The sequence below is a fragment of the Podarcis vaucheri genome (genome assembly GCF_965113315.1).
Source record: "Podarcis vaucheri genome assembly, chromosome: 8".
NCBI lineage: Eukaryota > Metazoa > Chordata > Lepidosauria > Squamata > Lacertidae > Podarcis > Podarcis vaucheri.
The window spans coordinates 91,857,756-91,870,754 of NC_138766.1; the positions used below are offsets into that span (position 1 = coordinate 91,857,756).

The 12,999-nt window shown below is 50.2% G+C and overlaps 1 protein-coding gene across 3 annotated transcripts in view; it reads right to left on the reverse strand.

Annotated features, from left to right (window-relative positions):
• Nucleotides 1–12,999, reverse strand: part of ARHGAP39 (Rho GTPase activating protein 39) — a 215,865-nt gene that overhangs the window by 5,223 nt on the left and 197,643 nt on the right. For all 3 annotated transcript variants that reach the window (XM_082235535.1, XM_082235536.1, XM_082235534.1), the window contains 3 exons: nt 8,854–9,053; nt 7,184–7,275; nt 837–1,006 (listed from right to left, as the gene is read on the reverse strand). In XM_082235535.1, the coding sequence (XP_082091661.1) occupies nt 837–1,006; nt 7,184–7,275; nt 8,854–9,053 (462 nt within the window). The remainder of the gene's footprint in view (nt 1–836; nt 1,007–7,183; nt 7,276–8,853; nt 9,054–12,999) is intronic.

The following is a 12,999-nucleotide window of genomic DNA, read 5'->3' on the forward strand; positions in this document are numbered from 1 at the left end:
GAGCAGCGCACGGAAACGCCATTTACCTTCCCGCCAGAGCAGTACCTATTTATCTACTTGCACTTTGACATGCTTTCAAACTGCTAGGTTGGCAGGAGCAGGGACCGAGAAATGGGAGCTCACCCTGTCGTGGGGATTCGAACCGCCGACCTTCTGAACGGCAACTCCTAGGCTCTGGGGTTTAACCCACAGCGCCACCCGCGTCCCTTGGCGTTATGGTAGGCAGCCACAAACCCATCCTGTTTGTAAGCTAAGAAAAGTGTCGTGGTGATTAGGGCTGGGTGACCCCTGGTTTTCAACATTGTGATATATCCCCAGCTAAATATCATGACATACTGATATATCACAATGTCTGAAATAAGGATGGAGCTAGGCATTGGCTGGCTTCCCACATTGTTTCCCCGCATTGTGATTTTTGCATGGCGCACATACAATTTGCGATATATCACAAAGTCAAAAATTGCGAAACCAGTACAGTCAAACCTTGGAACATTTCGTCCAAACGCCACAAACCTGGAAGTAAATGCTCTGGCTTTCTGACGTTTTTCAGAAGCCGAACGTCTGGTGTGGCTTCTGCTTGAGTGTAGAAAGCTCCTGCAACCAATCGGAAGCCGCGCCTTGGTTGTCAACATTTCGGAAGCCAAATGGGCTTCCAGAACGGTTTACGTTTGAGAACGGATTCCGTTTGGAAATGGATTCCGTTTGAGAAGAGATTATGTTTGACTGTACCGGGATATGGGCTTCAAACCAGTTTTGCATGATATATCACCCAGCCTTAACGCACATCACCCTCTGCCAGGGCCCAACATTCCTGTTCCGGGCTGGATCCTGCTTACCTGGAGGAAGCGGATGAGGTAGCAGAGCACCATCTTGTTGATCCTGGGCATGGAGTGGACGGCGGCAATCGCGGCTTCGGGGTTCTCGTAGTGGGTGATGCACTGTTCGTAGAAGTCGTGGGGGATCAGGGGCTCCTCCAGCTCTCGATACCAGAGTTTCAGCAAGGAGGCTGCAGGGGAGGGGAATTGGGTGGGGGGTCGGTCAGGGAAGAAAGAGGCCGAGCCACACTGTCAGTTTGCATTTCTTAGCGCAGAAAGTATTGATCTGATGTGTAGAGATCGTTCCTATTCTGCTTCATTCAAGAGGGTTCTGGAAGCTTCTCTGTGTGAAAGAAGCAAGCAGAAGGTTCTTGATGTTTGGGTTATTCCTTCAGAGAAGCTGATATCTCTTCTTCAAGGTCATGCTATAATAAGAGGCCAGAAGGAGTCTGGGTTTGTATTGTATTGTATTGTATTGTATTGTATTGTATTGTATTGTATTGTATGCTGCAAATGGATTTCTTATGGACAGTGCCAATCCTGAATGTATTGGATTTATGCCCATTATGCAGTAAAGCTCTGCTGGATGAAATACAATTTCCTCTGATCATTTTTTGGGGGAATCCTGCAACGTGTTTAAGTTGTTAATTGGCTAAGGATATGTTGGGATCTGGATCATATTGAGTAGAATTTCAGTGACACACACAGGCCCATTTCTGACCAAACTAAGCCTCCTAGAGGACAGTACACATCAGGAAGTTTAGTTGGGTCAAAATAGAATCATAGAATCATAGAGTTGGAAGAGACCACAAGGGCCATCGAGTCCAACCCCCTGCCAAGCAGGAAACACCATCAGAGCACTCCTGACATATGGTTGTCAAGCCTCTGCTTAAAGACCTCCAAAGAAGGAGACTCCACCACACTCCTTGGCAGCAAATTCCACTGTCAAACAGCTCTTACTGTCAGGAAGTTCTTCCTAATGTTTAGGTGGAATCTTCTTTCTTGTAGTTTGGATCCATTGCTCCGTGTCCGCTTCTCTGGAGCAGCAGAAAACAACCTTTCTCCCTCCTCTATGTGACATCCTTTGATATATTTGAACATGGCTATCATATCACCCCTTAACCTCCTCTTCTCCAGGCTAAACATGCCCAGCTCCCTTAGCCGTTCCTCATAAGGCCTCGTTTCCAGGCCTTTGACCATTTGGGTTGCCCTCCTCTGGACACGTTCCAGTTTGTCAGTGTCCTTCTTGAATTGTGGTGCCCAGAACTGGACACAGTACTCCAGGTGTGGTCTGACCAGAGCAGAATACAGTGGCACTATTACTTCCCTTGATCTAGATGCTATACTCCTATTGATGCAGCCCAGAATTGCATTGGCTTTTTTAGCTGCCATGTCACTCTGTTGGCTCATAAAGTACCATATTTTTCACTCCATAGGGCGCACCTAGTTTTTTTATTGGGGGGGTAAAGAAAAGAAATTTTATTTCCCCCCCCAGCCCCAAAGAGCAAAGAAGCCAAGACAGCGAGCGGGATCCATCCTGCTGGCTGTCTTGGCTTCCTCCTTAGCCACGCGCAACCTCTCCAGTGGGAAGAGGCTGCGCACGGCTTCGTTTTTAGCCGTGGGGCTGGGGCTGGGGAAGCCGAAGCTTCCCCCGACCCCAGGGCCCCCAAACAGTTCCAGGAGCAGCGGCAAGATTGTGCGCAACCTCGCTGCTGTTCCTGGAGCTTGCGGGGCTGGGGGCGGGGGAAGCCCAAGCTACCCTAGACCCCAGAACAGGCAGCTATCCGCAAGCCTTCCAAGCGCAGCGGGAACTCCTGCTGTGCTCAGAAGGCTTGCGGATAGCTGCCTGAAGCCTGCATTCGCTCCATAGGACGCACACACCTTTCCCCTTCATTTTTGAAGGGGGAAAAGCGCTTCCTATAGAGCAAAAAATATGGTATACACTTTCAGAGTTAATGCTGAATGCATTACTCCTGGTAAATGAGCCACCACAACCACTAGCGTAGCGGTTCTCAACCTGTGGGTCCCCAGATGTTGTTGGACTACAACTCCCACCATCCCTGAGCTCTGGCCTTGCTAGCTAGGGGTGATGGGAGTTGTAGTCCAACAACATCTGGGGACCCACAGGTTGAGAAAGGCTGCACTAGCGGGTCGTGAAATAATAATAATAATAATAATAATTTATTATTTATACCCCGCCCATCTGGCTGGGCCTCCCCAGCCACTCTGGGCGGCTTCCATAAAAACCAAAAATACAATAAAATATCACACGTTAAAAACTTCCCTGAACAGGGCTGCCTTAAGATGTCTCCTGAATGTCAGGTAGTTGTTTATCGCCTTGACATCTGCTGGAAGGGTGTTCCACAGGGCGGGCGCCACTACCGAGAAGGCCCTCTGCCTGGTTCCCTGTAGCTTTGCTTCTCGCAATGAGGGAACCGCCAGAAGGCCCTCGGCGCTGGACCTCAGCGTCCGGGCAGAATGATGGGGGTGGAGACGCTCCTTCAGGTATACTGGACCGAGGCCGTTTAGGGCTTTAAAGGTCAGCACCAACACTTTGAATTGTGCTCGGAAACGTACTGGGAGCCAATGCAGGTCTTTCAAGACCGGTGTTATATGGTCTCGGCGGCCGCTCCCAGTCACCAGTCTAGCTGCCGCATTCTGGATTAGTTGTAGTTTCCGAGTCACCTTCAAAGGTAGCCCCACGTAGAGTGCATTGCAGTAGTCCAAGCGGGAGATAACCAGAGCATGCACCACTCTCGCGAGACAGTCCGCAGGCAGATAGGGTCTCAGCCTACGTACCAGATGGAGCTGGTAAACAGCTGCCCTGGACACAGATTTGACCTGTGCCTCCATGGACAGCTGTGAGTCCAAAATGACTCCCAGGCTGCGCACCTGGTCCTTCAGGGGCACAGTTACCCCATTCAGGACCAGGGAATCCTCCACACCTGCCCGCCTTCTGTCCCCCAAGAACAGTACTTCTGTCTTGTCAGGATTCAACCTCAATCTGTTAGCCGCCATCCATCCTCCAACCGCCTCCAGACACTCACACAGGACCTTCACCGCCTTCACTGGTTCTGATTTAAAAGAGAGGTAGAGCTGGGTATCATCCGCATACTGATGAACACCCAGCCCAAACCTCCTGATGATCTCTCCCAGCGGCCGCATGTAGATGTTGAAAAGCATGGGGGAGAGGACAGAACCCTGAGGCACCCCACAAGTGAGAGCCCAGGGGTCTGAACACTCATCCCCCACCACCACTTTCTGAACACGGCCCAGGAGGAAGGAGCGGAACCACTGTATAACAGTGCCCCCAGCTCCCAGCCCCTCAAGACGGTCCAGAAGGATGCTATGGTCGATGGTATCGAACGCCGCTGAGAGATCCAGCAGAACTAGGAAACAGCTCTCACCTTTGTCCCTAGCCCGCCGGAGATCATCAACCAGTGCGACCAAGGCAGTTTCAGTCCCATGATGAGGCCTGAATCCCGACTGGGAGGGATCCAAATGGTCCGCTTCTTCCAGGCGTGCCTGGAGTTGTTCGGCAACCGCTCGCTCAATCACCTTGCCCAGGAATGGAAGATTTGAGACTGGGCGATAGTTGGCCATCGTGGCCGCATCTAGAGATGGTTTTTTAAGAAGCGGTTTAATAACCGCCTCTTTCAGCGGGTCTGGGAAGGCCCCCTCACGGAGGGAAGCATTCACCACCCCACGAAGCCCATCGCCCAGCCCTTCCCGGCTTGCTTTTATTAGCCAGGATGGGCAAGGATCCAGGAGACAGGTGGTTGGTTTCACTCGTCCAAGCAGCCTGTCCACATCCTCGGAGGCAACAGATTGGAATTGATCCCACTCAACTTGACCAGACAGAACTCTTGCACTCTCCCGCCCCGGCCCTGCTCCCACGGTGGAGTCTACTTCTTCCCGAATCTGAGCGATTTTATCTGCAAAAAACTTTGCAAAATCATTGCAGGAGAACATGTGGCCCGTACTGGGCCCCGATGTTGCAGGTGGTTCCGCTAAATTGTGAACCACCTGAAAAAGTCTCCTGCTGCTGTTTTCTGCAGATGCAATAGAGGCGGTGAAGAAATTCTTCTTCGCCGTCGCTATCGCCACTTGGTAGGCTCGACGTTGAGCTCTAACCTGTGTCCGGTCAGATTCGGAATGAGTTCTCCGCCACCGGCGCTCTAGCCGTCTCAACGATTGTTTCATTGCCCTCAGATCCGTGGAAAACCACGGGGCTGTCCGGGCTCCATGCAATCGGAGAGGGCGCTTCGGAGCCAAACAGTCAATAGCCCTGGTTAACTCCACATTCCAGCGGGCCACCAGGGAATCAGCTGAAAGGCCATCAACATGGGATAAAGCATCCCCTACCACTCTCTGGAAACCATTTGGATCCATTAAGTGGCGGGGGCGGACCATCCGAATTGGTCCCACCTCCCTGCAGAGGGGATGGGTCGCAGAGAAGTCCAGTTGCACCAGGAAGTGATCTGACCATGGCACTTCTTTCGTTTCGCTTTTATTTAGTGTCAGATCACCAACATCCATAGAGGTAAACACCAGGTCCAAGGCATGTCCACGGCTATGGGTTGGGCCAGACTTATTCAGGGACAGCCCCATGGAGGCCATGCTTTCCACGAAGTCCCGAGCGGCCCCTTGTAAGGTCGTGTCGGCATGGATGTTAAAATCCCCTAGGACGACCAAGCTAGGTGTCTCCAGGAGAACATCCGCCACGACCTGAAGCAGCTCGGGCAGGGAATCCTTGGCGCAGCGGGGAGGTCGGTACACCAAAAGGAATCCTGTACTGCCCCTATTGCCCAACTTCCAGAACATGCACTCAGAAAACTGGGTCTTCCCAATTTGTGTCCCGGGCTTTTCGGACTTGTCTAAACATGTACCATCTGAAACCAATGGAGCGCATTGGTTGCAGATGTGAAATACATACGCATTTGTATCAGCTCTCCTACCCCACTATTGTGAGATAAATGAGAGGGGGGACGGGGAGACCACTGTTTTGTAATGCATGCCCTGCTTGATCACCTGCAAAGATCGACTCTCCAAAGGCAACACTAACTGAATAACTCATTTTAGCTTCCTGGCTGATGTGCCAGAAGAACAAGAGGTACCCCAGGAAAATGATTGGTTGCATTTATATCCCACCCTCTTTCCCAAGCAGATTGGGGGAGTACTGTTGGGATATTTCCGTTCCACCTTAAAAGGGAGCAGGCTTTGAGAGTCACAGAGTCTGCGCATGTCCTGTTCACAGGATGTTTATGTTCTGATGTTCCTTTCGTTTTCCCAGTTGGTCAGAGACGCTGACACAGAACGGTCATGCTTTCCTTTGTTCTGTTCAACGCTAAATAAAGTCTGTAAATTATGCTCTTCTGCGGTGCAGCTTTCTGCCTGTGTTTCTGCTGATAAACAGTGTACACAAGCCTGGAATGTGGCTAGGAATTTCTGAGGCTTCGTGTCGCTAACTGCTGGATCTGCCTCTCTACGGGAGATCGATGGACGTCCGGCAGCTGGCTTGGGGCCATGATGGACAATATCTCCCTGGCAGATTCCCAACAAGTACATGGTTCTCCTTCTCCCCATTTTATCCTCACAACAGCCCTGTGAGGTAGGCCAGGCTGAGAGGCAGAGACTGGCCCAAGGCCACCCGGGGACCTTCATGGCCAAGTGGGGATTTGAACCCTGGTCTCTCAGCTCTCAGTCCGGCACCCTAACCACTATGCCATGCCAGCTCTTAATAATAATAATAATTTTTTATATATACCCCGCCCTTCCCGGTTCAAAAACCAGGCTCAGGGCAGCTAACAACAAATTTAAAACACTTAATTGTAGAAGCAGCATAAAATACAGTATAAAAACATGAATAACAATACAATTCAAAGTTCACAAATCAACTTAGGGGGAATCCATCTAATAAATATTAGATAATCCCCAGGGCTAGCTGGCTGAATTAGTCCTACTTGGGCCAGTGAGGAGACCAGGGGAGAATTAGCTGTGGGGTCTCAGAGCAGGTGATCTTCATAAAAGGGGAGGGAAGAGAAGGGAAATAAAAGATCAGGCGGAATTCAAATTAAAAGCCAGGCAGAATAGCTCCGTCTTATAGGCCCAACAGAAGGAAATTAAATCCTGAAGGGCCCTAGTCACATGGGGCAGAGCATTCCACCAGGTCGGAGCCATCACTGAGAAGGCCCTGGCCCTGGTGGAGGATAGTCTGACTTCCTTAGGGCCTGGGACCTCTAAACTCTGGTTATTCGTGGACCTTATGGTGCTCTGCGGGGCAGAACCGCCCCCCCAAGCCCCTGTCCTAGGCTACCCAGGGGCTTTGAGGCTGGAGGGAAGGAGGGTGGGGAGTCCTTTTTCCTCACCGGGGACGTGAGGGTCTTCCAAGCCGGTGGGGATTTTCCACTGGTCGACCTGCAGCTTGAGGGCGTTGACCTCATCGATGTCTCCAGGGACTCTGCAGACGGGAAGAGAGGGACACCCCAAAGAAATAGAAGGGAGAGACTCGAAGGTTAAAAAGTTGATCCTGGGCTACTTCCAGGCACTAAGGATTCCCTCCTTTCCCCAACAAGAAGAAATGTCTTATAAGAACAGTGGATGATGGACTAGAAGGGTCTTCGGCCTGATCCAGGTCTCTTCTTATGCTCTTATGACTCAACAGTTGGTTTACACACCCTGAGCTGCTTTGCAAGTAACGCAAAGCCAAACCATTGTTTAGCTTGAATGCACGAGTGTGAGGATTCCCAGAGCCAAGGTTATGGCCTCATCGCTCCTCTCCCATGTCTCCCGCTGCTGTACTGCTGTGAGCTAAACCATGGGGTGCATCAGAATGCCATAGCAACCATGGGTTGCAACAAACCTTGGTTAGAGCCTGTGGTTTGTCTGGAGCAAGGGAAATCACAACCCCAGGTTCAGACGGCGTGCTAAGCGAAACCGTGGCTTAGTTAACAGCAGGAAAGGAAGAGGAGCAAATTGGCCAAAATCTCCTCTGACCATAGCGTTGCTTTTTAATCTGTTTCTTTATTTGCAACAACACGGAAACCGTGAAAAACACATATGGAATTAAATAAAACAAGAGACGAGATGGGGGTAAGAAATTCCAATCCGGTCACATTGCCATTTCAGGATTCACTGTGATGCTAACAATAGCCAACGGAAATGTGTTAATATTTGTTTCTGTAATCTACCCAGCGAAAGACCATGGGCAGTGGCTGTGTTTGGCTTAGGGCTGCGGGCGAAGCGGCTCATAGCCTCAGGGCCAAACCAGGCATGATGACCTGTTCGATTTCCATCGCGTCTCTGAAGCTGCTATTTGCATTTCGGGGGCTGACTCCTGCAGCTCAACTCAACTCTCCTTCCTTCCCTGTCTCACGCCACCCCAAGGCTGCTATTTACAGAGAAAGCGTGCCACATCTAGCTTGGTCTAATGTAGATTTTACGGCTTCTGGGCAGATTTCAGGGGACAAAGGTCCTTGCAGACCACCGGGCTTGGAGTTTGCCCTAAAATACCGTATTTTACACTCCATAAGGCGCACCGGACCAGAAGGAGCACCTAGTTTTTAGAGGGGGAAATCAAGAAAAAAAAATCTTATTCCCCCCCCCCAGCCCCAAAGAGCAATGAAGCCAAGACAGCGAGTGGGATCCATCCTGGCTGGAGAGGTTGTGCGTGGCTAAAGAAGCCAAGACAGCGAGCCGGATGGATCCCGCAAAAGCCCTTTAAGGAGCGTGCGGCCCCTGCGGGCTTTTCTACGAGGAGGGAGAAGGGACTGGCCGTGTCAGTCCCTTCTCCCTCCTCGGGGAAAAGCCCGCAAGAGCCACACGGCGGAGCTTGTGTGCGGCACTTGGGGGCTTTTCCTGCCTGCCTCTCCCCTGCATTCACTCCATAAGACACACACACATTTCCCCTTACTTTTTAGGAAGGAAAAAGTGCGTCTTATGGAGCAAAAATATGGTAAATGCTAAAGCAGCCAGCAGACTGGAACCCGGCTCAACTGTTTGCCCCAAGGGCGCTGCCCCAGAGCAAGGTGGGCCTTACCTGAAGATGCCCTCGGTCTGGTCTCCGTTCAAGGCCAGCACCTCCTCCGACAGCCGCGTCTGCACCCATGGGAGCTGGCGGTCGGGATACCTCTCCTTTTGCATGTTCATGATCTCTTGCAGGGAGCTGCCGAACATGGAAGGGCTGAAGACGGCGTTTTTGGCGTGCCGGATCTCTTCAATGTTTGGCTTCTTCAGGCCCTGAAAGGGAAGGCGGTCGGTGTGAGCGGAGGCACAAGACCCAGCTCAGAGAGGTGCACCTGGGCGCTGGAACACAGGATGCGACCAAATCATGACGCTTCTCTTCTTCTTCTTCTTCTAAAATTTTATTCATACTTTTCAGATATATACATTTCACTTCCCCCTCTTTCTGTAGTTCCTTAAATTGATTTTTAATATCTTCTGCATATCCAAATTAACTTACCGGTACTCATTTGTTTCTCAAATATATATACTCTTGTATGGCTGTAGCTTATTACAATAACGCTGCCAGTGTTTTTATCTGTCTACAATTTATCCTTAAATATTCAATAAACCATTTCCATTCTTTGATAAAAAGTTTATCTTGATTTTATATTCTTCCAGTAAGTTTCACCATTTCTGCATATTCCGTAAGTTTTTGTATCCATTCTTCCTTTGCTGGGACTTCTATCCATTTTGCAGCAAGTAACATTCTTGCCGCTGTAGTCGTGTACATAAATCATTTTTTATACAATTTAATAATAATCATATTATGGATATAAGTGAATAGGATAAGAAAGAAAGATGTTAATTGATTAAGTTAATTTTATTGGAAATTGGTATTGGAAAACTGCTACAATGAGCCACATGGAAACTCAGCTTGAGGGATCTGAGGAAGTCATTTAATAATGGTTATAAAAGTATGATTATAATAGTTAGGATAAATGTATGTATGTTTGTTTGTTTTTTATATTGTAATGTTTTTTCTTCTATGTTGGTTATATTTGTTACAAATTTGAAAAACCAATAAAAAATTTTGAAAAATAAAATAAATCATTTTTTATACAATTTAGGTAGTTCTGTCCCTATAATTCCCAGGTGCTTCTTACGGTGCCCTGGGCATGCTGGACTCTTGGAGAAACATGACGCCTTCTTGTTGTTGTTTAGTCGTCGTGTCCGACTCTTCGTGACCCCCTGGACCAGAGCACGCCAGGCACTCCGGTCTCCCACTGCCTCCCACAGCTTGGTCAAACTCATGCTGGTAGCTTCGAGAACACTGTCCCACCATCTCGTCCTCTGTCATCCCCTTCTCCTTGTGCCCTCCATCTTTCCCAACATCAGGGTCTTTTCCAGGGAGTCTTCTCTTCTCATGAGGTGGCCAAAGTCTTGGAGCCTCAGCTTCAGGATCTGTCCTTCCAGTGAGCACTCAGGGCTGATTTCCTTCAGAATGGAGAGGTTTGATCTTCTTGCAGTCCATGGGACTCTCAAGAGTCTCCTCCAGCACCAGAATTCAAAAGCATCCATTCTTCGGCGATCAACCTTCTTTATGGTCCAGCTCTCACTTCCATACATCACTACTGGGGAAATCATAGCTTTAACTATATGGACCTTCGTCGGCAAGGTGATGTCTCTGCTTTTTAGGATGCAGTCTAGGTTTGTCATTGCTTTTCTCCCAAGGAGCAGGCGTCTTTTAATGTTGTGGCTGCTGTCACCATCTGCAGTGATCATGGAGCCCAAGAAAGTAAAATCTCTCACTGCCTCCATTTCTTCCCCTTCTATTTGCCAGGAGTGCCTAAAATGTTGTATGTTGTTGTTGTTGTTTAGTCGTGTCTGGCTCTTCGTGACCCCCTGGACCAGAGCACGCCAGGCACTCCTGTCTTCCACGGCCTCCCGCAGTTTGATCAAACTCATGCTGGTAGCTTCGAGAACCCTGTCCCACCATCTCGTCCTCTCGCATGACGCCTACCCGGCTGCAGACTAGAATCCTGACACCGAGGGAGCCAGGAAAGGGTCAGAGAGGAATAGGAAACGGCAAGGAGGAAACAGTGCTAGCCAGGCGTGGGAACCTTTTTCAAAGTTCAAGGACACATTTCAGCCAGGTGGAAATGCTCAAGGAAGGAATCTGCAAGCCAGCGATGGCTTGGCGGCTGGAGTGTCGGACTAGGACCTGGGAGACTGGGGTTCGAATCCCCGCTTGGCCAGGAAGCTCACTGCATGTGGCCTTGGGCAATCATTCTCTCTCGGCCTAGCCTACCTCACAGGGTTGTTGTGAGGATAAAATGAGGGGGAGGCAACTATGTATGCTACCTTTGCCTTTATTTGTGTTATTTATTGAAGTTGTTAGAGGGTTTGGGGTGGGTTGTTTTTTTCCCAACTCAAAGAGACTCACGAAACAGCGGGAGATGCCAGGAGCCTGTTTAACACTTTAGTAAGTTGTTGGGAAGGATGCGGGTGGCGCTGTGGGTTAAACCACAGAGCCTAGAACTTGCCGATCAGAAGGTTGACGGTTCAAATCCCCACGACGGGGTGAACTCCCATTGCTCAGTCCCTGCTCTTGCCAACCTAGCAGTTCGAAAGCACGTCAAAGTGCAAGTACATAAATAGGTACCACTCCGGCGGGAAGGTAAACGGCATTTCCGTGCGCTGCTCTGGTTCGCCAGAAGCGGCTTAGATAAACAGAAGCAGAAGCAGGTCTTGGGGAGAGGTTCAAAGAGGGCAGCCAACGGTCAACTCAGCATCTTCACCCATCCCTTTAAAAAAAACTCTTTGAGAATCTGCAATGTACCTGGGATAGCTCACTCGGAAGAGCACGAGAATCTTAATCTTAGGGTCATGGGTTCGAGTCCTACCCCGGGCTGTGCACGGGGGTTGAGCTTGATGATAATTGGGGACACTTGCAACTCTACGATTCTGCAATTATTAGCTCCGTGAGCACACTCCAAATTGAGGCGTGTGAGAAAAGCCTTCTCTGCGCAGCCATCCAGTCTTCGGCCACAGAGGGGCAGCAGCGCACTGGGAAGGAAGGAGGAGGAAGAGGGAGCTGGGAAGGCTGGTTCAGAAGAGGCGAAAGGGCCGCTTTGCAGAAGGGCAGGGAGGAGAGGGTGCTGCTGGAGGAGGGAATAAACAACAAGGGCATATTTTGCATGGATGCAAAACCTCCAGGGTGACAAGAGTGAGGGCAACACTCTCATGCAGGGAGGGGTCAACACAGTCCACGTGAACAGGAGGAGGCAAGGACGGAAAGCAAGGTCAAGGAGTGGAAACTGGCTGCTTATAAGGATCTGTGTGTGGCAGCAATGGAGTATATAATATTATTATGTTTTTATATATGCTGTAGGCTGCCCAGAGTGCCTGGAGAAACCCAGCCAGATGGGCAGGATATAAATAAAATTACCATTATTATTATTATTATTAAAAAAATAATTTTGTAGAGTTGGAAGGGACCCCAGGTCATCTAGCCCAGGGGTCAGCAAACTTACCACACCTCGGGCCGGTGTCTCCAGCGCTGATAATGCGGCGGGCCGGAGGGTGGGGGAGCACGTGCCCATACACATGCGCACAGGCTATTTCCGGCGCACTTCCGGGTTGGAGGAGCACCAGAAATAGCTTGTGCGCGTGTGCACGGGCCTCCTCCGATGCGGATGTGCACCGGAAATAATACGTGCGCATGTGCAAATAACACTTGCGCATGCGCATAAGCTATTTCCAGTGCTCCTCCGACCCGGAGGTGGGCAGCCGTGCAGTGCACCACCAGTAAAGGTGGGTGGCGGCAGCGGGAGTTGCCACGGGCCAGTTAAACGAGTCTCTTGGGCCTTATACGGCCCAACCCCTAGCAGTGCAGGAATCATTGCTAAATACCAGTAACCCCTGGCAGGTGCCCCCCAAAACACTTCTGTTTCAAAACCTCTAAGGAAGAAGAGCCTTCACCTTCCGAGAGAGTCCGCTCCACTGTCGAATGGCTCTCGCGGTCGGAAAAGGTCCTTCTGAATGTTCTTCCTCATTACACTACAGTTTATACCACAGGCAGAGAAATTAATGATTCGGAGGAGAGGCTGCCACTGCCTGCCACTGATTGGTGCCCTTGGGAGACAGGCTGGTAGGGCAGAGTGCAGGGCGGCTGACAGTAAAGGTAAAGATAAAGGGACCCCTGACCACTAGGTCCAGTCGTGACAGACTCTGGGGTTGC